Source organism: Xenopus laevis, chromosome 4S (assembly GCF_017654675.1).
Source record: "Xenopus laevis strain J_2021 chromosome 4S, Xenopus_laevis_v10.1, whole genome shotgun sequence".
Lineage (NCBI taxonomy): Eukaryota > Metazoa > Chordata > Amphibia > Anura > Pipidae > Xenopus > Xenopus laevis.
Genome location: NC_054378.1, coordinates 1,500,399 through 1,527,429, shown reverse-complemented (window position 1 = coordinate 1,527,429; position 27,031 = coordinate 1,500,399). Strand labels below are relative to the sequence as shown.

The 27,031-nt window shown below is 38.9% G+C and overlaps 1 protein-coding gene across 3 annotated transcripts; it reads right to left on the bottom strand.

Annotated features, from left to right (window-relative positions):
* Positions 1-337: 337 nt before the first annotated feature.
* Positions 338-26,896, bottom strand: LOC108715138 (neutral alpha-glucosidase AB). 3 transcript variants are annotated; one of them, XM_018259982.2, is made up of 25 exons: positions 26,744-26,896; positions 24,651-24,749; positions 21,552-21,660; positions 21,301-21,428; positions 19,907-20,086; positions 18,853-18,918; positions 17,004-17,091; positions 15,593-15,659; positions 14,752-14,848; positions 14,465-14,645; positions 12,476-12,629; positions 11,479-11,714; positions 11,176-11,302; positions 10,922-11,001; positions 9,079-9,222; positions 8,190-8,286; positions 8,003-8,104; positions 7,458-7,701; positions 6,596-6,660; positions 5,768-5,844; positions 5,581-5,655; positions 3,530-3,643; positions 3,229-3,338; positions 2,712-2,812; positions 338-1,275 (listed from the first exon to the last, which is right to left on the bottom strand). In XM_018259982.2, the coding sequence occupies exons 1-25, from the start codon at positions 26,812-26,814 to the stop codon at positions 1,166-1,168; spliced, it is 2,922 nt and encodes a 973-aa protein (XP_018115471.1). In that variant the 5' UTR covers positions 26,815-26,896; the 3' UTR covers positions 338-1,165. The 3 variants fall into 3 exon arrangements, with proteins under 3 accessions (XP_018115471.1, XP_018115474.1, XP_018115473.1); XM_018259985.2 differs by having other exon boundaries at positions 26,617-26,751; XM_018259984.2 differs by lacking the exon at positions 18,853-18,918 and having other exon boundaries at positions 26,744-26,895.
* Between the last annotated feature and the right edge of the window lie 135 nt (positions 26,897-27,031).

The following is a 27,031-nucleotide window of genomic DNA, read 5'->3' as shown; positions in this document are numbered from 1 at the left end:
TGAAGCTTTTATTACATTTTCGCAATAGTTCCCATTTAAAGGCCAAGATAAGGTGAATTCACTGTGATGTCAATCTGTGACCCCTGCCCCCTCTACTGAATCCAATTGCTATTCTTTTCCCTGTGCAGCTGCTGTTTAGGAGAAACTTGACTAAAGTGCAGAAATGAGTAAGAAAGTGCCACTCAGCCATGTTCCTTTAATCCCAGGCCCCCAAGCTTGGCTAAGTGCATCCACAGTACAATTTCTGTTTCTACTCCAGTAGTTGTAGGTAGTACTTCAGAGCAATACAGACAGATGCAGAACAAAAATATACATTTAGAGGAACATTCAAAACATATAGAATTTTAGGTCTTTATTCTCATTTTATCAAAATCATTGTCGGTCAAATGCATGACGGGTCCCGGGAAATGAGGAGATTGTACAAAAAAACCAAAAAGAAACTGATTTCCATGATGAATCCCCCTTCACCACACATTAAGGATACTTGGCTCAAGGACACAAACTGCATCATAGCCTCGAAAATGTCATCACTTTACACAGCCGTTCCCATGGGGAGGGTGAAGAGCTGTTTTGTTAGAGGTTACGTCTCCTAAACTTGCTTCTAACCAACTCTTTTATACAGTAATTCTAAACTTGCGCTCACAGGCTGAAGCCCTGAGAAGTTTGTCGGAAATTTTCTTGTGTCAAGTAATGATGGCCGCCTCCCTCCTCTCATGTGTGATACTTTGGTAAAAAAAAAAAAACAATCTGATTCCTGTTGGCCAGTGGCATGAGACTGTTGTGGAGGGAAGGGAAGGCATACTAAGGGTTACTTAAAGACTAACTGCAGAACGGAGAGGAGAGGCTCCATTTTCAGACCCCAAACCATTTGTTCAGTGGGGAGCAGACACAGTGCATGATCCAACTATACACACACACACACACACACACACACACACACACACACACACACACACACACACACACACACACTAGAAGTGCAGAGACTGGTGTGCAGTCACACCCAGTCAAACATATAAACACTCACACGTCTCCTTCTATACATACACTCTGGATTAAATCTCACGTTTGGTCCAAGGATAATATGCGCTACCCACTCCCTGACATTTGGTAAGTGACTGGCCCTCCTTTACGCCTCTTCTCAGGGGACGCAGGAGCTGTGATGTTATCGCAATGATACTGTAAAATCTGATGCAATGTTCACTCCTGGTTTCCGTACAGTTATAACAGACGTCGGCTGGTCGTATGCGAATTCAAGAGAGCTTTCTGAGCCACCTGTAGGATGAAAAATAAAGGACATTTAAAGTCTGTATCTCTTTATCCAGCACCTACAAAAAAAAATTTTCGCCAAGAAATGGTGAGAAAGGTTTTTTTTTCCAATCTACATTTCTGCCTCTTTCAACTTGAATGGCTGCCCCAATGACTACAGCTCATGTATAATATGGCTTCTGAAGCAAGCAACGAGCAAATCTGAGCCTACATGGGCCAATAAAAACTTGCAACACAGCCTGTGTATGGGGACTGCTTGCCCAACCAGCATCTGGCTAAACAATTGGCTAGATATTTATTATTAGGGATGCACAAAATCCACTATTTTGGATTCGACCAAACCCCTGAATCAAGATTCGACCAAACACTGAACCAAATCTGAATTTGCATATGCAAATTAGGGATCAGAAGGGTGAAAACTTTTTATTTCTTTGTTTTGTGACAAAAAGTCATGCAATTTTCCTCCCCGCCCCTAATTTGCATATGCAAACTAGGATTTGGCTTCGGTTCGGCTGGACAGAAGGATTCGGCCAAACTCAAATCCTGCTAAGAAAGACCAAATCCCGAACCAAATCCTGGATTCGGAAGACTGTTTTGGAGAGTTGATCCAGTGCTTGTCCAACATGTCCCATACCCCTGCCAATTTGAATAGAAACCTAAACTAGTGAGTAAAAAAAAACTAAATACGTATAAAGCCCTTTAACTGGTTTAATTGTTTGGAAAGTAAGGTCCTACAACTGTACCTATTCCACCTCCAAGAAAAAGCTTGGACAACATTCAGAACTGATCTCCTAAACAGCATGTTCCTCTTTAGAAATACATGAAGCACTTTGAAGGCATCAGTATAGTACTTCCTCCTGCCACCAAGTAATTACAGATGCTGCAAACTTAATTATTCCCTTTGGCGTCTCTCACAGTCTCACAGCAATTGCCTTGAACCCGCCGCTTGCTTAATCTTATGTATCAAAATTGGGGTCACTAACCGCTCTCTGTTGGTAGTCTGGGGGCTGCACCCAAAACCCATAGCTTGGAGAGAAAACGTTACACCACTATTCCACTTTAGACGCGCACTCCACAAACTCCTCTGAGGCGGTTAATATCAAAAATGCTTTATTTCACATAAAGTAACAAAACACCTTATGTGTTTCATGTGTGCCCACGCGTAATCATAGGTAAAAAACACATCACCATCACCTTTAAAAAGCAGTTGGAAATAACCAAACTAAAGGTGATGGTGATAAGTGTTTTTCACCTATGATTATGCGTGGACACACACGAAACGCGTAAGGTGAACTACAGCATTTTTGATCTTAACCGCCTCAGAGGAGTTCGTGGAGTGCGCGTCTAAAGTGGAATGGAAGTGCTTCCTGGTTGCCAGGATTGGTGACCGTAACAACTCATCAAAATCAAACATTTTTACTATAAATGGACCAGGAACTCACCTGCTAGGCTCAGCGTTATGCTTGTTGGCTTTGTTGCTCCAATAATGATGATTCTCTCTATCCAACTAGGAGTCTTAAACACCCCACTAGGGTCCAGAGAACTGTAATAACACAGAAATATACATTTCTATTCCGTGTACATTTTGTCACTAGGTTCTCAGAACCAGAACACTCTCCCAGAGTATTTCTTGCTAGTTTGTCTCCCATTAACTCTTTGTCTACCAATAACAAGATCACACATGCTGGCAAGGAGAGGTTATATCTACCAAGAATGTTATACTGTAGCTACATAATTGTGCAGCTTTTGCCTGTCAGTTAGCAGTGATGAGATCTCCCTGGGCAATGAGGCACGGAGGCTATTATGTCGGCCTTGTGTCTCTATCGTCTGGCAATAAAAGTGAGCAAACCTCTTGAATCCTCTGGCAATGAAGAGATAAAGCGCCCTGTTTTCTTTGCACTATATTTCACTGTTAAAAAAAACAATACACAAGCTAAATGCCAGGTCACTACTTCCCACCTTGCCGTCAGCTTTCCTTGACTGTAGTTAAATTCTCTAAATAAGAACTCATTCTGTTCATAGTTGAAACTGTGCCCATCATCCAAGAACAGCTCTCCTCGTGCCTCGCCCTGCAAGTTTAACGAGTAGTGGGGAAAATAAAAACATGGTCAGAAGGAATGTTTTCTTCTCCGCAGGCTTCAATGATTATTTAGGATAGACGATATCACATGAAAGGGACACAGAAATATTTAGATATATGAACAAGTTATTTCTAAAATGTTAGTTCTGAGATACTACGAGATGGGAAGTGAGATCTGACCTGTACATTCAAGGCCACATATAAGGTGAATGGGTCAGCCTGCATACAATCTGAGGAACGCCGTGGGCGATCCTTTCGAGGGATTATGGACCCTCCTCGCTGAAACACTGGAATCTGAAAACACAAAAGAGTAAATATGTGCATGAAAGAGAGAAAAACAAACAGAGACAGGGATTGGTGAGAGAAAAATACATGGACACAACTCAACACAGAGAGGACATGAAACAAAATTGCAATCATGTAGGTGACAAGGCTGAACACCACACAGTGAATTATTTGCCCCCTACATACACTTATTGGGATTCATGGAGGTTGCAACTATATTTACACCTCCCCCACCCCAAAAAAAAAAAGTTATGAGATACATGGCCACAAGTTCAATGGATTCCATTTTGCATCCGTTCCTTAATTTGCTTCCAAATAGTTGCACTAAGCACCACTGCGTCTGCTCAATCTGAATCATGTGCAAGTGCGTCTATTAATGCTACGGACCCCTGGAGCTAAGCCTCCCCTGAATGAGGGATAATTCCAAGGTACCCAGAGGGTTGCATCAATATGTGCAACAGACTTACACACTAATGCAGCTGACTGAGATTCACCCGCAATAGTGTCTGTGTAGCTGCAACTGTAGCAGATGCAAATCATCACGTGGCCACAATGACACTGGTATTGATAGGGTAAACCTCTGCATTTTGGGTTAAAAAGGCAATATGCATCTGTAAATTATACTTTGCACACTATATTTTATTTGTAAATGACTTTTATAGTCTTATAAAGTATCAGAGAAAGTGCTAATGTATCACTTTACTTAGTCCGACACTGTTCTTATCCTTTATCCTGATTTGTGTGAATGATGTAACACTGTATATTAAACTAAGTCGTCTACATTTTTGGAAACAATGTACCATTGTCAAGTCCACAGATAACCCTAACTTTTTTGAAAAATCGTCCCAAAGCATGCTTAAAGATAAAAAAATATTAATTTATTTCACATAGTTAAAAGTCAAAAATAAGGGGTATTTTTGACTTTTAACTATGTGAAATAAACGTAATATTTTTTTTATCTTTAAGCATGCTTTGGGACTATTTTTCAAAAAAGTTAGGGTTGTACCTCTGTTTGGCCACTAGAGGCTCCCAGCGCGCTACAACATTTGTTACTACGCCTCTGATCCAAGGTAACTGCATGTTTTGCACAGATAACCCTAGTTTAAAGGGATACTGTCATGGGAATTTTTTTTTATTTTTTCCCAAAATGAAACAGTTAATAGTGCTGCTCCAGCAGAATTCTGCACTGAAATCCATTTCTCAAAAGAGCAAACAGATTTTTTTATATTCAATTTTGAAATCTGACATGGGGCTAGACATATTATCAGTTTCCCAGCTGGCCCTGGTCATGTGACTTGTGCCTGCACTTTAGGAGAGAAATGCTTTCTGGCAGGCTGCTGTTTTTCCTTCTCAATGTAACTGAATGTGTCTCAGTGGGACCTGGATTTTACTATTGAGTGTTATTCTTAGATCTACCAGGCAGCTGTTATCTTGTGTTAGGGAGCTGCTATCTGGTTTCCCATTGTTCTTTTGTTTGGCTGCTGGGGGGGAGGGGATATCAGTCCAACTTGCAGTACAGCAGTAAAGAGTGACTGAAGTTTATCAAAGCACAAGTCACATGACTTGGGGCAGCTGGGAAATTGACAATATGTCTAGCTCCATGTCAGATTTCAAAATTGAATATAAAAAAATCTGTTTGCTCTTTTGAGAAATGGATTTCAGTGCAGAATTCTACTGGAGCAGCACTATTAACGAATTCATTTTGAAAAAAAAAAATGTTTTTTCCCATGACAGTATCCCTTTAAGGTAAAAAGCAGCCTTTCAGATCAACATGACCTCTATTCTCAGTGCACCACTAACCAACCTCCTTTAACAAGCTTTGCTCGCTCCCTTTAATTTATGTTTCTTCTTTACACTCCACCAATGTGTGAACTCAATACAAATCTATTTTAATAAAGACCCAACACTATTTTAGAACTCAAACTCATTCTGTGCATCGTACTCACAGAATTTATTGTGACTGGAAGGTAGGTGGTCTGCGGAGCTTCATATCGCTGGTAGGAGTGCACATCATACCATACCTGCAGGATAAAATGTAGTTGAAGCAGAACCTGTTAATGATTGTTCTTTAATGAGGGGAACAAACGTTAAAATATATGTGTTTAACCCTTGGCCACTTTATTGTTCTCATACCTCTCCATCTCCTGGAAGATAAACCTGCACTCCTCTAGCCTTGGCCTCTGTAACGGGGTGTACTAACAGAGCAGAACCTGGGAATAGGAGCATTATACTTTTACTTAATGGGACTTATTTATGACATTTTTAGTACATGGAATGTAGAGTAGCGTATGTATAGATATTTAAAATGCCTTCTGAATTAAAGGCATGTTAAGAGCCAAGCGGGGCTTGTATTGGAAACGAGTGTTTATTCTTTTGACTGAAGAAAATATACACTTTGAATACAGTGAAACCTCAATTTTACATCACCTGAATTAAAGTTTTGCCTTATTTTATATTGTTGTGTTGTGGTCCCACCTATATATATTATGCATACTTTTCCCTATACATTTTCCTGATTTTACACCACTTTTTTTTCTGGTCTCCTGAAAAACGTAAAATGGGGGTTCTACTGTATTTTATGTGATCTGCAGTCACAGCACGAGAACAGATTAAAACAGAGAAGGATACGAAAATCCAACTGTTCCAGGTGTTCAGAGTAAAATTAAAAAGGAAACCTATTCACATTAGCTCTGTTTAATAAATAAATATAAACTACAGAAAGTATTGAAACAGAAGGCAGAAGAAATTGACAACAAAAGGCCTATTTATTGGACTTACGCTGGACACAGATGTATACTGAATAAAACAAAATGTGAAAATGATATACTAAAGTGCGAGTATCACACTCAGATTCCTGTAATGTGTGTAAAATTTACTATTTGGATTGTGCTGCATAGGAGAATCCATCACAGGTTTTGGCTGAAACAAAACTAGCCAATCAGAAAAAGGCACTTTTCTTACCCAACATATACTGACTGTCCATAGCAAACGTGGAAGCATCTGAGGGAAATTCCACCCAAAGTGGCCTGAGGCATGAAAAGAAATAAATACCACATGAAGATTTCTGCATTTCCTTTATGTACATTACACTTACACACAATGTACACTACTTGTGGGTAGGAGATTAATACACGTACATATATGAACAGCTAAAAAAAACTACAATAAGATTCCATTTTGGATAGGTTCTCTACCTATGTGTCTGCATGGATGCTCTATATGAGAATGATTTAACAGAAATCAGACCAATTCGGCCCACAATTTAGCTAAATCAAACTCTGCTCATTTTGCAACATCGGCAAACAAGCAGTTGTTGAACAAGAAATCCCAATAGAGGATTTGGCTAGGCATTGAAGGGCCAATAAACTGATTTATTTCCTGATAACATGTTGGTAAATCTCTTTGGCTACTGATCAACATGTTTACAATTATCTGGCGAAAAGATATATTTGCTCCATAACCTGATCAGATTAAAAATAAATAAATGAATAAAACCTATGCCTATACTGTCCAAGTGGGCAACCAAACTGCCCAAAAGTCACATGTTGGGCCAAACTGGGAGATTGTTAAGGGGTGTAAACAGCTTATACTCATACTATTCCCTTAGCAAGTCCTTTTTACCCTGCCCCCAAGTCTACCATGTTGTCATACCCACCTGATTTATTTTTTTATTATATTTTTAAGGACACGTGTATATACACACACACACACACATATATATATATATATATATATATATATATATATATATATATATATATATATATATATACATACATACACATACATACACAAACACACCCCAATTGTCTGTCTGTTTTACCTCATGACAGGATCGCCTTCACGCAGAGCTTTGTAGAATAGAGTGTACCAGAATGGAAGGAGGGTATAGCGCTGACGGAGAGCATCATGTATCACTGCCATATTGTCATCTCCGTGCAACCAAGGCTCCCTTCGAGGAGTATCCAAATGAGCATGAGCACGGAAAAATGGCTGATATGCTCCAGCTTGGTACCAGCGCACCAGCAACTCGGTCTCTGGGTTCTTAAAAAATCCTCCTACATCAGCTAAAGACAATGACAAGGAGTCGGCAATGGAGTGTGGAGCTGATGGAAACTCAATGAGAGAGATGAAATAAGAGCAGATTTGGGAAGGGTATAAAATTAACTGTAATGATTAAAGAAGTGGAAAATAATAAATGGCAAGGGCCACATTTTAAACATAAATGACCATCAGGAAAAATATGAGAAACAGAAAAACTGAGCATCAGTGGGGAAAAAACGATGTGTTTCTTTGGGGGCAGTAAGAAAAAAAAACAAAGTGTATCATGCGGCAGTTGTCCTGGAGTTGGTACAGTTTGATACAAACCTCCACAGAAAGATATGCCAACCAGGGACAAACTAAGGCACATGGGGATGGAAATCTTCAAATGATCCCATTCTGCAGAATTATCTCCTGTCCAAACAGCCCCTGACAGAACAAATGATGTGTTTAGTTGAACTGTACCAGACATATACAACTATATAAACAGACACGCTTGTCCCTTGCCTCTTACCATAGCGCTGTGAACCAGCAAAGAAAGCCCTTGTCAATACAAATGGTCTCTCTTTTCCCCCAGAACGCTGGATCAGACCTTCTGTTGTAGCTCTTTGCTGTAACAGAAGATAAAGGACATTTCTTCACTTATTTTTTTTAGCAGGACACTTTATTACCAAATCTCTTCTTATGACAAAAAAAAAAAATCTGACACCCAACTGCTGCATGAAGAATGAAGAGAAACAGATGCTGAGAGAGGAATAATGAAGATAAACTTGATTATTTCAGAAACCATACAGAATTTTTAATTGATGTCCCCCTCGTGAGGCAACTTCGGAAAACCAGAGGGAGGGGATTTCATAGAGCTTAGTCGCCTGCAGTAGAGATGATTTGTCGCTGGACGACTTATCTCCTGTCTGCAGCCACCCTAACAAACTAAATTGTGCTTCCATATTCAAGTGAGAACTGCTGGTGCATTCTAGCTTTACTTTTTGTTTTAAGCTCTTTGCCTTCGGCCTTATGAGTAAGTGATGTAAGCACTAGGGATGCACCAAATCCACTATTTTGGATTCGGCCGAACCCCAGAATCCTTCGTGAAAGATTCAGCCGAATACCGAACCAAACCCTAATTAAGCAAATTAGGGGTGGGAAGGGGAAACATTTTTTACTTCCTTGTTTTCTGTGAAAAAGTCACGCGATTTCCCTTCCCACACCTTATTTGCATATGCAAATTAGGATTCAGATTCGGTTCAGCTGGGCAGAAGGATTTGGCCGAATCCTACTGAAAAAGGCCGAATCCTGGCTGATTCCTGAACTGAATCCTGGATTCGGTGCATCCCTAGTAAGCACCAACAGAGGCAGGTTCTCTGCATTCTTTTACTTGAAGTAACAATTATTTGTGCACTCACCACATAAAAACCATACAAATTATGCACATCTCTGTGCTCCCAGCCACCCCAGTGAACAGCATCTTTATGCATAGTGACTTCTGGGCCATTGAATACAGACGGCTCATTCATATCATTCCAGACGAATAGATTGTCCATGGAGCCCTGTAGAGGGGGAAAAAAAAAAAAAAAAGAAAGACTACAAAAGGAAAACATACAGTGTAGTACAAAGCTAAAGCATGCGCTGTCTTAATGAACTGTTCGAACATACAGTTGTGTTCAGAATAATAGTGTGTTTTAAAAAAAAAAAAAAAAATCTTATAATAGCTTTTATTTCCATACATGCATTGGGAACACTGCACATTCTATTTCAAATCAAAACATGAAGAAAAACATATCAAATTTGTGTCATTCCTTTACAGTACATGAAGAAAAGGGAATATTAGGCTGTTCCAAAAAAAATAGGTGTTACATTCCACAATTCTTCTGCATTTCTTGGTTTTGCCTCAGAAACATTTTTAAAGTCATCCCACACGTTTTCTTTTGGATTAAAGTCCGGGGATTGGGCTGGTCACTCCATAACATCAATTTGTTGGTCCGGAATCAAGATGTTGCTCATTTACTGGTGTGTTTGGGGTCGTTGTCTTGTTGAAAACCCTATTTCAAGGGCATTTACTCTTCAGCATTTGATGTATTGAAACTGATCCATGATCCCTGGTATATGATAAATAGACCCAACACCACAGTATGAGAAACATTCACATATCATGATACTTGTGCCTCCAGCTTCACTTTGTACTGTGACTTCAATTCAGTGTTTGGGGGTCATCGGACAAACTGTCCGTGGCCCGTAGACCCAAAAAGATCAATCTAGCTTTCATCAGTCTACAAAATGTTGTGCCATTTCTCTTTAGGCCAGTAAGCGTGTTCTTTGGTTAATTGTAAGCTCTTCAGCAAGTATTTTTCAACAATGTGACTTTGTGGGTGCTTCTTGCCGATAGCTTGGCTTCACATAGGTGCCTTCTAATTGTAACAGTATCTTTGGTTAATTGTAAGCTCTTCAGCAAGTATTTTTCAACAATGTGACTTTGTGGGTGCTTCTTGCCGATAGCTTGGCTTCACATAGGTGCCTTCTAATTGTAACAGTATCTTTGGTTAATTGTAAGCTCTTCAGCAAGTATTTTTCAACAATGTGACTTTGTGGGTGCTTCTTGCCGATAGCTTGGCTTCACATAGGTGCCTTCTAATTGTAACAGTATCTTTGGTTAATTGTAAGCTCTTCAGCAAGTATTTTTCAACAATGTGACTTTGTGGGTGCTTCTTGCCGATAGCTTGGCTTCACATAAGCGCCTTCTAATTGTAACAGTATCACAGGGAACTTCTTTGATCTTCCTGGAGCTGATCATTGGCAAGTCTTCATCTATCCATTCAAATAGAAGTTTGTTTTGTGTTTACTTCCATGTCTTTCAGGATTGGGTTGCCATCTTAAAGTATTTGAGTTCATTTTAGCTGAGCAGCCTAACATGTACTGCACTTCTTTATATGTTTTCCAATCATCTTTTTAATCACTATAACCAGCATGCGCAACATTGCTATTATTTTGAACAAGCCTCAATTAATGATTCAATTACACAGATTAAGCAGCATGCATGTCATGACTGTTGGGTCTGTTTGTTTCCTATTATTCTACTACACCAACTAGTAAATTATATGCCATGTAGAAATATAATTTCTACCAAAAACAGCAATTGAGCAGGTTATTGATGTCGGACTTCTATTATTCTGAACATAACTATCTAAAAATCCCAAATTATGGGTTTGAAGCAAATGAATGTTATGGATATATGGCACATATCAATCTTACCTCATATTTGTCATATGAAAACATACTGGCCCACCACTGTCTCATTTCAGGGTTGGTGAAGTCAGGGTAAGCAGCAGATCCTAGATGAGCAGAGGGAAAACACAAGCATAATTTGCATACCTGAATGAACAATACAGAATTCTTATTGATTCCTCAAACATCCAATCAACTTAGAACTTACATATCCTTATTGCTCGGTTTTAAATCACTTTCATATAAAGTGCACATTACCCCCTCCTAAATGATTTCCTTACCTGGCCAGCACCAGCCCTCATAATCACTCCCATCCTTGGTCTTAATGTATAAATTTTGAGATTGAATGTCATTGTGAATTCTGTAACCACTGTCTATTTTAATGTGAGGATCAACAATAGCAACCATCTGCACAAAAGTGAAAGAAAATAGCAGAATTAGAACTAGAAGTATGTCAGAGAGACAGATAATAGATTTAGTGCCTAAAAACAGTCTCTTGTTTAAGAATCCTTTCATTATCTGTATAATACAGGTCTGTTTAGATGCTAAAAGCCTGCCTTTTAGTCAAAGCTGAATAGTTTTACCTTGCGCTTTTTTTCTTTTAAACGGCTCAGCATATTGCGAGGATTGGGAAATTTGTGGGGATCCCAAGTAAAGTATCTTTTCCCATCAGCATGCTCTATATCCAGCCAAATAACATCATATGGTAAATCATATTCATCAAAGCCAGCATCAACATTACGCACATCCTCTTCATCATTGTAATTCCATCTGCACTGGTGGTAGCCCAAAGAGAAGTACGGTGGCAGAGCCTGGGTACCTGGAACATGACAACATAGACATTATAAGAGTATAAATTAAAAAAATCTGGTGAAATTATGTGAAGGAATTGATGAAAATTTTACTAAAGTGTATAACAGAGGGTAGCACTGTCTAGATCACTGATCCCCAACCAGTAGCTGTGAGTAACATGTTGCTTTCCAACCCCTTGGATGTTGCTCCCAGTGGTCTCAAAGCAACTGCTTATTTTTGAATTCCAGGCTTGGAGGCAAATTTTGGCTACATAAAAACAGATATACTGCCAAACAGAGTCTCAATGTAGGTTGACAATCCACATAGGGGCTACCAAACGGCCAAACACAGCCCTTATTTGGCACCCCAAGAACATTTTTCCTGCTTGTGTTGCTCCCCAACTCCTTTTACTTCTGAATGTTACTCATGGGTTCAAAAGGTTGGGGATCCCTGGTCTAGATATTTGGAAGCAGTCTCCGTGTCTAGGAAGGAGTTATAAATGTAAAGCAAGCTCAGTTTATATAACAAGCTGAATAAGCCTTCCAACTCTCAGCTGAAAAGGCCTTAAACCAAGAATTCAATACAAAACAGATTATCAACAGCTAAGCTCATTAAGTGCTCTAGATTGCAACTTCAATCCATTCTGGAAGATAAACAAAATACAGCAGCAATGGTGTAAAATCATTTACTCGTTCTCTTAGTTATTTACAGCAACAGCAGGGAGACCATATTTATACAGACTGGTATGGTTGCCAAGCACCCTGAAGAACTTGTCCATATTTCACACACCTGTAAGGCTGGCATACTGTTTGAATACATTAAAAGGAGAAGGCCCAAGGAACAAAAACACATCAATGATCCCACTCTCTGACATCCAGCGAACATCTGTCTGAGGGGTCTCCCCACCTCCTTGCATGTACTGGAACATCTTACTCAAAAGAGTCTGAAATTGAAAAACAAAAAGCAACACCCTTAGCCTGTTGATGTAATACATTCACAACTTTGCCATATTATATAATGCAGTTCCATATAATAGACTGGGATGAAAAAAAAACTAGGGCACTTGGGCCGAAAGCTGTCTGAACAGCAGAATGTAAACAGAACACATTAAAATGGTCCAGATCTGTAAGTAGATTATTGGGTTGTTCTCCATAGAAAATAAGCTTCTTAAAGGAGAACTAAAGCCTAACTAAAGAAGTAGGTAGAAATGTTGTACATTATGTTTTGTGCTTCTGTACCAGCCCAAGGCAACCACAGCCCTTTAGCAGTAAAGATCTGTGTCTCCAAAGATGCCCCAGTAGCTCCCCATCTTCTTTTCTGCTGATTCACTGATTCACATGCTCTGTGCTGCTGTCACTTACTGAGCTTAGGGAGCCACTCACAATATACAGTACACATAGAATAGAAATGTCACAATATAAGGCTGATTAGTAATTAATACACATAATTACTACATGGCAGCACAGAAACCAGTGCAATTAGCATCAGAATTGAATAATCAGCAAACCTGTAGCATCAGTTTATATTACAGCCAGGGAAGCTCATTTTCTGCTGGATAATTAGTGACGAGCCCTAAGCTTAGCTTCTCAACAGCCAATCAGAGCCCACTGAGCATGTGAGTGTCACAGACACTTTCCAAGATGGTGACAAGTTTGAAGTCCTGGATCATTGCCGTTATTGACAAGCTGAAATGTTTAGGCTGATGAAATAAGTTCATGGCATTTTTAGCCACATTCATTCTTAGTGTTTAGTTCTCCTTTAAAAGGGAATGTGGCCAATGCATACAGATATTTACAAGGTCAATTTTAAAATATAACAAATGAATTACTTTCATAAAATAGTAAGGTAACAAAAGGACATCTACTGACATTCTAGTAAAGGAGAACGGACCAACTACCAAGAGAGATTAGTAATGAGTTAATGTTTGGCAGGGTCTAAACAGGTTGGTGTCTTTCTAAAAGGAACAAAAAAAAAAGACATATATAATGATTTAAAAATAAGTAGTATTTAATCCAAACACCCCCCCAAAAAAAAAAAATCAGATTTTGGTAATTTTCTGAATAATTTGTTAAAGGGATACTGTCATGGGAAAAAACATTTTTTTTCAAAATGAATCAGTTAATAGTGCTGCTCCAGCAGAATTCTGCACTGAAATCCATTTCTCAAAAGAGCAAACAGATTTTTTTATATTCAATTTTGAAATCTGACATGGGGCTAGACATTTTGTCAATTTCCCAGCTGCCCCTGGTCATGTGACTTGTGCCTGCACTTCAGGAGAGAAATGCTTTCTGGCAGGCTGCTGTTTTTCCTTCTCAATGTAACTGAATGTGTCTCAGTGGGACCTGGATTTTACTATTGAGTGTTGTTCTAGAATCTACCAGGCAGCTGTTATCTTGTGTTAGGGAGCTGTTATCTGGTTACCTTCCCATTGTTCTTTTGTTTGGCTGCTGGGGGGAAAAGGGAGGGGGGAGATATCACTCCAACTTGCAGTAAAGAGTGATTGAAGTTTATCAGAGCACATGACTTGGGGCAGCTGGGAAATTGACAATATGTCTAGCCCCATGTCAGATTTCAAAATTGAATATAAAAAAATCTGTTTGCTCTTTTGAGAAATGGATTTCAGTGCAGAATTCTGCTGGAGCGGCACTATTAACTGATTCATTTTGAAAAAATTTTTTTTTGCCATGACAGTATCCCTTTAAGTATTTTGAAAGTATTTAAAAAGGGTTGAAGTCAATGGAATATGTTTTAGTATGAACTTAGTATGTTTCATGTTACCTTTCCAGCTATGTTGGAGCTGATATCAACCCAAGTCTCAGCTGCATTCAGCCAGAAGATGCCAAGAGTACGTTTAGTGTTGTGAGCCAACAGAAGAGGCACTGAGCCATAGAGCGCCATAGTGTTGTAGAGCTCATACTGAAAGACGTCTAAATTGTAGAGACGGTATGGATCTGTCCCCCTTGGAGAATGAAGGCATTATAATGAGAGGTTTGTTAAAAGCATTTCCAATTGAAACACGTACAGGGGAAAAAGAAAGCACAAAATTAGAAAGGGCGGGGGCTTACTCCGTAGTTCGTAATTTCAGGTTATCAGCATGTTCTGGAATCCCGTACACATTTTCAAATCCAGGAAGAGAGAAATCCAAGCCCACAGAGGATGGTCCTGTGATTAAAAAAAAAAATACCGTATATAAAATGCACTTTATAAATATTCAGAAAAGCCTGAAGAATTAACATGACTCATAATAATTAGAATAATGGAGTATAAATTTAATTTATTCACAAAATGCTTTAACTTATCAAAATTTGCTTTGTAAAAACAGGAAAACAGTGTTAAATTCTGGAAAATGTAAAATCAGGGAAGTGAGTTTCAGCAATTTATTCTTCAAGGTACCCAAAAGATATAAGCATGGAATTCAGTTTTATTTTGAAATACAATATTTACTGTGTTAATGACAAGGGATAGACATTGCAGCATTAATGTTACACTATGGGGGGCACAGGTAAGACCAGTCACATGCACAACCTAAAAGCAATAAGTGATTGGTCCACGACTGTATTAGGGGCACACTCATTGGAATTCACCATATACAGACTGGACCATGGCAAAATATACATCTAGTATTTTTATCCTATTAATGCCACTAATAATAATATTTACAAAGACAATTTTTGGAACATTAGAACAAACTTGTAGTGTAAAAATTAAGGAAAGAAATATGAAAATGTTTGCCCACTGCACGGACTATGGGGAGGAAACATCATTAGTAACTGCAAAAAAAAGAACACGAACAATGCAACAAAAAGATCTGTTTGTCGCAAACCTGGCTTGCTGAGCTTGTGAAATTAGGTCACAGTAGATTTGTGGTAATTCAAATGTTGATAAAATTTGGTTAAATACACTTACCATTGGGTTTAGAGTCTGTATGGGTTTTAAATGTTTCATCCCACATTCCAGGCTCATCAACTTCAGGCTAATGAATTAAAAAAAACAAAAAAAAACAATAAGCCAAAGAGCTTATTAGTACCCTGCCCTTACTTGGAAAAAATGTACTCCACTCACCTAATTTTACTTAACAGATACACTACAATTATTATACCAGAAACAATTTTATATGAAAAACTAACATTCCTAGATTAGATACTGTATACAAATTCATACAGGCTGAAAGAACTTTACTGTATATTTTTTAGGGATGCACCGAATCCACTATTTTGGATTCGGCCGAACCCCTGAATCCTTCTCGAAAGATTCGTCCGAATACCGAAACCGAACCTAATTTACATATGCAAATTAGGGGTGGGAAGTGCAAAGCATTTTTTTTACTTCCTTGTTTTCTGACAAAAAGTCACACAATTTCCCTCCCGCCCCTAATTTGCATATGCAAATTCGGATTCGGTTCGGCAGGGCACAACGATTCGGCCGAATCTGAATCCTGCTGAAAAAGGCCGAATCCTGGATTCAGTGCATCCCTAATATTTTTGGGTTCAGAAAAGCATTTTTATTTGAAATAATTGAATTAGAATACTGAATATTTCCATTGAAAGATACAAGAATTCAAAAACATGCATCTTACAAGATGAAATAAGAATATGGGATAAAATGCATCAAGGCCTATTGGCACAAGAGGGAAGAACTTATGAAGTGCCTTTTATAGGCAAAAAACATGAGCTGACCTGTCTGTGTTCTCTTTAACCTACAGGAACTCAAACATCTTTTCTTTATGTTTTTAATGCTGTTCCTTTTTCTACATTAAAAAGCTGCTAGAATATTCTTAATTAGTTGGCTTTGTTAAAGGGGTTGTTCACATTTAAATTAACTGTTAGTATGATGCAGAGAGTGATATTCTGAGACAATTTGCAATTGGTTTTAATTTTTTATTATTATTTGTGGTTTGAGTTACTTAGCAGCTCTCCAGTTTCAGCTATCTGGTTGCTAGTGTCCAAATTAGCCTAGCAACCATGTTTTGATATAAATAAGAGACTGGAATATGAATAGGAGAGACCTGAATAGAAAGGTGAGTAATGAAATAGCAATAACAATACATTTGTAGCCTTACAGAGCATTCATTTTTTAGTTGGGGTCATTGACCCCCCATTTGAAAGCTGGAAAGAGTCCAAAGAAAAAGGCAAATAATTCAAATACTATAAAAAATTAAAAATGGAAACCAGTTGAAAAGTTACTTAGAATTAGCCATTCTTAAACATACTAAAGGTTAACGTAAGGTTTCAACCACCCCTTTAAATCTGTCAGTCCTTGCTGGACAGCTCTCTTTCCGATTTCCTTAATACATGCAACATCTCAGAATTATTCATACCATCTTGTTCTCTTCCTCTTTGACTGATTCCACCTCTTCAGGGTTTGCTTCATCAGTTTCAGCCGGCACATCTTTCTTCTCAGAGTCACTAAAAGCCGAACAAAGAGGAGGGTTGAGGAATGGTGCTACCAGGGAAGGAAGGATATATGGGAGGGCCAAAGCAAAGGACAAAAGAAGAGGAAGGATTAATAGATGCAGAAGGTATATTAATAGGCTTAAGGGCTATGCTATCAAATGACCAAACAATCCGCATATGAAGGGGCCACCAAAATTTGTTGGGCATCTGAGCTATATAAGCACCTACAAAAGGTTTGAAATGAAGATTGAGTGAACCAAAGCAGAGCAGATTATATTAGAATTGATCGGACACAGGGGGAAGAGTTATACTGAGCTTTAAAAATGTGAGAAAATGTCATTTAAAATGTAGTTTTTGTGGGGAGCTCAAGCAGTTTGCCCAAATAAAAGAGGAATATGGGTTACAGAACTATATGCTTTTCAGGTTCATCCAATTGGTTTTTTTGTCCAGTTCCGCAAGGTACGCCACACACTATCCAATCAACCCTAGATTGCTACCTACATAGGCCAAAGCTCTCCAAAACCCTAAGCTGGTTCTACGCTATTGAGTTACAAGATAACTATAAAACATATCTGTGTCAAATGGGTACAGGACTTTGACAAAGGAGCTTGGAAAGACATTCTTGAGCAAATACCTGAAACTAACATATCTATAAGGGATCTTTACATACACACTAAATTTCTAAATAGAGTTTACTTGACCCCTCAAAGGGCTGGCACAAATATACCAAGGGTACCCAGATTTGTGTAAATTTAATGCTGATAATGGAACTTATATGAATGTATTTTGGGAGTGCCCTAAAATTCAGCAATACTGGACTGCTATTCTTACATTTATTAATACATCTCTGGGACTCCCAGATGTTTGGACACCAGCATTCTGCCTACTGGGATATCTAGAGGGGATTACCCTCTCATCTGGTGATAGGTTGTGTCTACATCAGCTCCTACATTATACAAAGAAGCCTATTTTACTTGCATGGAAAGCCCTGGAACCTCCTACCCTAGCATTCTGGATAAAAACTAACGTTATTCTTCCGGGCCACAAACTGACTTATATTACGCGTGGCTGCCCAGACAAGTTCAAGAAGATTTGGGACAGGTGGCTTACTGAACCACAAACCAGCAATGCAGCCACATAACATTGAGACTATGATAATTGGGTACTGTAAGATACCTGCTAACGTATAAGGGTAAGGTCACACTGGGAGATTCGGGGAGATTTAGTCGCCCAGCAACTAATCGCTTCTTCTTTGGGGCAACTAATCTCCCCGAACTGCTTCCCCGTCTTCTGCCTGCTAGAATGAAAAAAAAAACCCAGAATCTCCCAGTGTGACCTTACCTTAAAGGCCCACCCTCTTATCTACCTCCCTCTTCTTTTTCTTACTTATCTTATGTTTACATAATCAATAAAGATAATCTTTAAAAAAAAAAAAAGATGTTTTTGCACCATTTTTATGTCGTTTGAAAGAAAAATTCATAAAAGTGTCTGTAAACGGTTTTTCTTTCACTAACATAACGGTTGAGACGGAATTTAGGCGGATTTCTGTTTATGAATTTTACATCAGTTTACCACCACTTTCACACTAAAAATGGTCTCTCTCCACTTTAGTGAATTTCCCCCAGTGTCTGTCTCATTAAAACTGCATTATCTACACTTCGGTCCCTTGAATGTTTCTTGAGGTGTGCCCAAGTCGAGATATGCTCGTTCTACATATATTTCTATGGTGATAGTCATAGTGTGTTTAAAGTTGCAGGCAGTACCAGGGATTACCTAGTGAAAAGAGTCTTCACTTTATGCCACATGTTACCGACAGCGCTACTAACTTTAGCGGAGAGACTGGGAGGTGAGGGGACAGGAGAGGGACAAGAGGAAGGGGCAGAAAGAAATGGGGAGGGGGGACAGAGCAAAAAAAGAAAAGAAAAACACATTTCAGTTCAAATCCCAGGAAAAAAATGCAACCCACTACTGAATAAAAAATTCCCATTTATTCTACACAATTCAACTAGGTATCAGACTAATTCTTAATCTTTATAAGTGTATTTAGTTGTAATATTGGTGTGTAGGTGAATCTCAGATCATTTTGCCTGGTCATGTGCTTTCAGAAAGAGCCAGCACTTTAGGATGGAACTGCTTTCTGGCAGGCTGTTGTTTCTCCTTCTCAATGTAACTGAATGTGTCTCAGTGGGACCTGGATTTTACTATTGAGTGTTGTTCTTAGATCTACCAGGCAGCTGTTATTTTGTGTTAGGGAGCTGCTATCTGGTTACCTTCCCATTGTTCTGTTGTTAGGCTGCTGGGGGGGGGGAAGGGAGGGGTGATATCAGTCCAACTTGCAGTACAGCAGTAAAGAGTGACTGAAGTTTATCAGAGCACAAGTCACATGACTGGGGCAGCTGGGAAACTGACAATATGTCTAGCCCCATGTCAGATTTCAAAATTAAACATAAAAAAAAAATCTGTTTGCTCTTTTGAGAAATGGATTTCAGTGCAGAATTCTGCTGGAGCAGCACAATTTACTGATGCATTCTGAAAAAAATTTTTTTTCCAAGACAGTATCCCTTTAAGACAGCAACTGTAGCAGATTTATATGGAATGCCAATAAAGGGCCATTTTTAAAGATAATGTTAATTTTTTAGCCCAAAGTGAAACCAAAATGATATTTTTACAAGATATGGATGAAATAAGAATGGGATTTTCGATATGCTATATGTCTCCTTTAAATGTATCCTTCATAAAAATGTGATACACCACCTGTCCTGAGCACTACCACTCCCCTCACTCCATTATAACTACTTTACCCCCTTTATCCCAACTTGTCACTCACGTGTCTTTTCTCTCCCTCAGATGCTCAAAGTGAAGCAGCCCTCGAGAGTTGACACTAAGCACCAAGTCTTGTCCTGATAAGATGTCCAGGCGGAATGGTGTCCCAGTCATCAACAATTTGTTTCCCGTTTCCCCCAGGGAGAGTTCCAACGTGTTGTCATCCTGCTCTGTTACCCGCAAACTTTGGATCGAGTAAAAAAATAAATAAAGTGTATAAGAGTAAAATCGTGTATAAAACATCATAATTCAGTCTCCAAAAGACTTACTTTAGTCTAACCACACACATATATAATTTGAAAAAGTATTAGATCTTTAGTGAATTCTCTCATTTTACTAAATAACAAACAGTAGACTGATATTGTTACTAATCAACCTTATATTGCCAATGTTTAGGATGGAACTGCTTTCTGTCAGGCTGTTGTTTCTCCTACTCAATATAACTGAATGTGTCGCAGCGGGACCTGGATTTTACTATTGTGTTAGGAAGCTGCTATCTGGTTACCTTCCCATTGTTCTGTTGTTAGGCTGCTGGGGGGGGAAAAGGGAGGAGGTGATATCACTCCAACTTGCAGTACAGCAGTAAAGAGTGACTGAAGTTTATCAGAGCATAAGTCACATGACTGGGGGCAGCTGGGAAACTGACAATGTCTAGCCCCATGTCAGATTTCAAAATTAAATATAAAAAAAACAGTGCTCTTTTGAGAAATAGATTTCAGTGCATAATTCTGCTGGAGAAGCACTATTAACTGATGCTTTTTTTTTACTATAAAATCTGATTTTTTTGTGGAAAAAAACACTTGAATTTTTTAAGATTTATTATACCCCCAAGATACTAAAAGTCAGAATCTGAAAATCTGGCATCTCAGACCTGCTGAGGTTCTATATAAGTCAACGAAAGTGGTCCCTATCCTATACGGAAGTTTCTGTGGTCTGTGCTGGAATTAGCCCGAAAATTTCGGACTTTTCGGGCAAAAATCTGAAAAATGCTGGCTTTTTGGGGAAAAAGTCCCAAAGAATTGAGCGATTTGGGGGGGGAGAAACGTACGATTCAGGTATTCCCTCGAATTTATCAAGTTTTTTGCCGATCCAATTAAACTGTGCTTTTGTAATAATAAATAAGGTCAAATCCTGGATTCTAGTTAGGTCGGACATTTTTATTTTAAAAAATCAGAAACCTTATACTGTTGATAAATAACCCCATTAATATTTCAGATCTGGGACATTCTGAATTTAGTGAGTATTTTGCTTACTATCTATTTTAACACCAACTCCTCATTCATTTTTCCATACCTGATCAGTAATAATGTACTAAGTAAGCCGAGATTAATTAGTAATTCTATCATCCATGACAACTGAAACAATGGCTCTAACTATAAAAAGTAAAGCTTTACTTACTTTTCAGGGAGTGGTGTCCCTACCAATACATCAGGAACTTCGTAACGAGGTTTCAGTGGGTTGATTTCATTAATCTTGATACGGGTCATGTTTCCATCCAAACCATATACTTCAAGAAGAAGAGAGGCCTGGAAAAATAGGCAGAATTTGTATACAGGGGTCATCCAAATTACTTTCAGTTGGTAGAGCCACATTGCTTTTGTCATACAATATAACCTTTTTTTCCGACAGTTTGTTCTCCCTGCAGTTACCTGGTTCCTCTCATCGATAAGCTGCACCTGTAATTTGTCAGAACTCAGCTTTGCGCTGCCCAGAGCAGCTCTGTAGGTGGATAACCCCGGTTGCAGCTTCCGCTGACGCCTAAAGGTAAAAAGAAAAAACAGGAACATTAGGACTCCCCTAAAAACATGGTTTTCCATTTTTTCCTGCTAAAGTAACTACAAAAGATATATAATACAGATGCAGTTTTATCTTAACACAGAAACCAAAGAATGCCCATAATCCATCTTTTGAAGATTAGTTCTGGTTATATTACAGTGTAAACACATTATTTCTTTAATATAAGTTACTATTTGATTGTTTTATTTTCACCCAGACTTTTTGCCCTAGCTATGAGAGAGATTATGAAAACTAGGCCCCACCTTTTCTTAATTGCTGTGCTGAGTTTCTGGTTTACAGATCAGCAGTAGAGTTTACATGGGATTTTGTCTGTAATGGTAACTAAAAGAACTAAAGCCTGCTCAATAACTTGGCCCAACCCACAGCCCTCCCTACTTGTAAAGCAAAACACTGGCATCCCCCAAAATCCTGCTGCATTACTCTGCTTTTTAGAACAAGGTACATCAAACTGGGAGGTTTATAATATGAGGCACAGGCTCCCAAACCATTAGCTTGCCCATCCCCCAGGGGGGGACCCTAAAGCAATGGCAGTGCTGATGAGACAAGCTAAAGATTAGAGATATTTGGGGGTAAATGCAGTCCATCCAGTTTTGGATATCAAGGGGTGTATAGGAAACTTGCTAATATAAGTGGCATACTTCACATCTGTTTAGCTAAGGTGTGCCATAAATGTTAAACTGCAAAGGGCTTATGGGACTTTTAAAAAAAGCTGAATTCAAAATTTGACCCTTGATAAATGTGCCTCCCCATGTATTGGATTTATATTTGGTTTCCAGTTTGCACATGAAAATATGCAGAACACTGGTAAAGATATGTTTCTGCTTCCTTAGGGCAGATATAGATGGGCAGATTTGGGGAGATTAGTCGCCCAGCGACAAAGCTCCTCTTCTTCGAGGCGACTAATCTCCCCAAACTGCCTCCCATCCGCTAGAATGAAAATCGCCGGCGGGATGGCACTTGGAGCAATTCATTTTCCGTAGTCGCCCGAAGTTGCCTCACAAGGAAACTTCGGAAAACGAAGCTCTTCAAGTGCCATCCCGCTGATGATTTTCATTCTAGCGGACGGGAGGCAGCGTCCCAAAGAAGAGGAGATTTGTCGTCGGGCAATTAAATCTCCCCGAATCTCCCCGTGTTTCTCTGCCCTTTTGTTAACTTCTAATATCTTTGGAACACCGACATCTCTCCCCTTAGTCACAAAGCATTCTGTTTTAAGGCGATAAAATAACTCCTAAAATAAGACTTTTCAAAAATGAAAAGTCACACTGCACACTTAGGACATGCAGTTTTCACAAAATTATGTTTAAAAGTTGCTATGCTTTTCACTCATTTGTTTTTGCTTTCTTATATCAAGCACTCAGATGCTTAATCCTATATATATATATATATATATAGATAGCAAAAAAACCGCACACACAGGCCTTTTCAAAGGTGCAAAATCCAAAAATGATGTTTTATTCCAACGTTTCGGCTATTCACTTAAGCCGTCATCAGGACTTCCTGATGACAGCTTAAGTGAATAGCCGAAACGTTGGAATAAAACATCATTTTTGGATTTTGCACCTTTGAAAAGGCCTGTGTGTGCGGTTTTTTTTGCTGTATACATGTTCTGTTATAACCAGCACCTAGGCAGTAACGTTTGTTTTGAGTGCACCAGTATTTGGACTGTATATATATATATATATATATATATATATATATATATATATATATATATATATATATATATATATATATATATATATATATATATACACACATACACACACACACACACACACACACACATCTGCAGTCTACTTCCAAGTAGGGATGCATTGAATCCACTATTTTGGATTCGGCTGAACCCCCGAATCCTTCGCGAAAGATTCAGCTGAATACCGAACCCTAATTTGCATATGCAAATTAGGGGTGGGAAAGGGGAAAACGTTTTTTACTTCCTTGTTTTGTGACAAAAAGTCATGCGATTTCCCTGCCCACCCCTAATTTTGCATATGCAAATTAGGATTTGGTTCAGCCGGGCAGAAGGATTCGTGGAATCATGCTTAAAGTATCAACATATCAATCTACTCCTATAAAATTATAAGATAGATATTTTTTAGCAAATTTTTTATGATACATGTACCAAAAATTTGGCACAGACCACTTTAAAAAATTTTGTTTACAAAACATTTCACGTTAATTTTAAGATGATATAAAACTTAAAGTATGTCGACTCATGAACAGCAGTATAGGTATGGGTCCTGTAACACAGAATGCTCGGGACTAGGGGTTTTCCGGATAACGGATCTTTCTGTAATTTGGATCTTCATACCTCAAGTCTACTAGAAAATCATGAAAATATTAAATAAAGCCAATAGGCAGGTTCGGGTTCCAATAAGGATTACTTATATTTTAGTTTGGATCTAGTACAAGCGACTGTTTTATTATTACACAGAAAAAGGAAATTTTTAAGAATCTAGATTATTTGATTATAATGGAGTCTACGGGAGACGGCCTTTCCATAATTTGGAGCTTTCTGAATAACTGGTTTCCGAATAACGGATCCCATAACTGTATTTCTGTGCATGGATTTTATACACAGGAATGCTGTATTTTCTGGAAGCAGCAAATGCTACAATATATGTTTGGATACAAAAGTATCCGTGAATTAGAAAAGTAACATTTTGTCATGTTGGCAAATACAAGTTGCAACATTTTAACTATATATGCAAATTGAAGATATTTTGAAATCCTTCCTGTACTACATTTAGAACAGAAAGAACAAATCTGTAATACATATTAAGGAGTAAATGTGGCAGTAGTCGTAGATTACATGTAATGGGTACATAACGATTATAAAAAGCATTTTGGTTGAGAAGAGTCTCCTCTCAGTCGAACGCAAAGAAGAAGGAATTATGGAAAGGAAGCCCAATATTGTGCCTAAAAAATGATTTGGTTTCATATATACTCACTGGCAGAATGAGCTCTGGTCACATGTCTTGAAGTTGCTCCTATCAACAGTCAGCGCAGGAATAAACCAGACTGTGAATATGAGAGCAGCCCCCAGCAGCCTGCAAGAGAAATAAGTCCGTAAAAGATGTTCCTTGCATAAACACACACGGATATTTAACAGACTAAACACATAAAAAAAGATTATAAATAATTCAAATATTATATAATAGAAAAAAAACCTTTATTTATCAGACTATAAAGACTTTTTTTGATAGGTGAATATTAAATTGATTAGCCATTACCTGATTAAATGCCATCATAAGGTATAGTTTAAAGGTTAGTGACAAATGCTGAATGCAGAAAAAAACCTTTAAAGGAACAGTTCAGTGTAAAAATAAAAACTGGGTAAATAGATAGTCTGTGCAAAATAAAAAATGTATCTAATATAGTTAGTTAGGCAAAAATGTAATGTATAAAGGCTGGAGTGAGTGGATGTGTAACATAATAGCCAGAACACTACTTCCTGCTTTTCAGCTCTCTAACTCTGAGTTAGTCAGTGACTATAAGGGGGGCCACATGGGACATAACTGTTCAGTGAGTTTGTAATTGATCCTCAGCATTCAGCTCAGATTCAAAAGCAACAGATATGACCCATCTGGCCCCCCCTCAAGTCTCTGATTGGTTACTGCCTGGTAGTAGTGGTTATACTGAGTGAAGGATGGGCACCCTTGCCTGAGTGGTTATACTGGGAGAAGGATGGGCACCATGGCTGGAGTGGTTATACTGGGTGAAGGATGGGCAGCCTTGCTGAAGAGTGGTTATACTGGGTGCAGGATGGGCACCATTGCTGGAGAGTGGTTATACTGGGTGTAGGATGGGCACCATTGCTGGAGAGTGGTTATACTGGGTGTAGGATGGACAATATTGCTGAAGAGTGGTTATACTGGGTGTAGGATGGGCAGCCTTGCTGGAGTGTTATAGTCCAAATCCTTCTATTTGGGCAGAGATCTTTAAACTGGGATCCCACCCCTAGTGCTGAAAACCTAAAGCCTGTGTGAGATGTAGAAAGCGGCAGTTGAGCCAGTGTTAGAGGATCAGGCTAAGTGGCCTGAGTTTGTGACACTTTGTGATCTAATGACAGTCAGTCCTGGGAGGCTCCTGTTTGTTTCCCCTGGGCGCTGCACTTGTGTCTGATCAATGTCCCACTGTCTCGTCGCCTGTTACTTTATTATTTCCCGACACATTACTGAGTGTTACAGAGCGATTTATACACGTTACCTGCCTGGGCACTGGCCATTTTGTGTGATGGAATCATTGTGAGGCACACACTCCACACACACACATAATACACACACTATACACACACACACTATACACTACACACACACACTATACACACACTCTACACAAACACACTATACACACCACACATAATATACACACTATACACCACACACTCTACACTACATACACACTCTACACACACTCTACACACACTCTACACACACTCTACACAAACACACTATACACACACCACACATAATATACACACTATACACCACACACACACTACACTATACACTACATACACACTATACACACACTCTACACAAACACACTATACACACCACACATAATATACACACTATACACCACACACTCTACACTACATACACACTCTACACACACTCTACACACACTCTACACACACTCTACACACACTCTACACAAACACACTATACACACACCACACATAATATACACACTATACACCACACACACACTACACTATACACTACATACACACTATACACACACACACTATACACACCACACATAATATACACACTTTACACCACACACACACACACTATACACACACACTATACAAACTACACTTCATTCATTCGATACATCGCGCACCTCACGTGAAATAAAGGTAAATATTCCCATATTAAATGAATATTACTTCACACTGGTATTCACCACATAAAGCTCCTGTCGTCCCCTCACATCAATCAGTTCCCGTTAGGAAATGCTGTAGGACGGTGTGTGTAATTATCCACATACAAACTAACAAAGTGATCACTTCCAATGAGCTGTCTGCTCTTACCTCCTCCCTACCGCCATCTTGGATCCGCTCTGACCCACCCTACCCGGCTCTCTGACAGAAGCTCCGCCCATCTAGGAGACATCAATACTGTGCGCACGTCAGTCGTGAACACGTCAACGCATTTCATTGGTCAGAGGCAGGGCTTTTGCGAGGTACTGCCCGCCCATAAATGGCAACGTCAGTGTCAAGTTCGAGTGAGATGTGTGATAGGATCTTCCTGCTCTTGGAAGCGACTTTGTTTAGTCTTATGTGTCTTGTAACACGTGGTGAGAGCTGGAGGGAATCTTT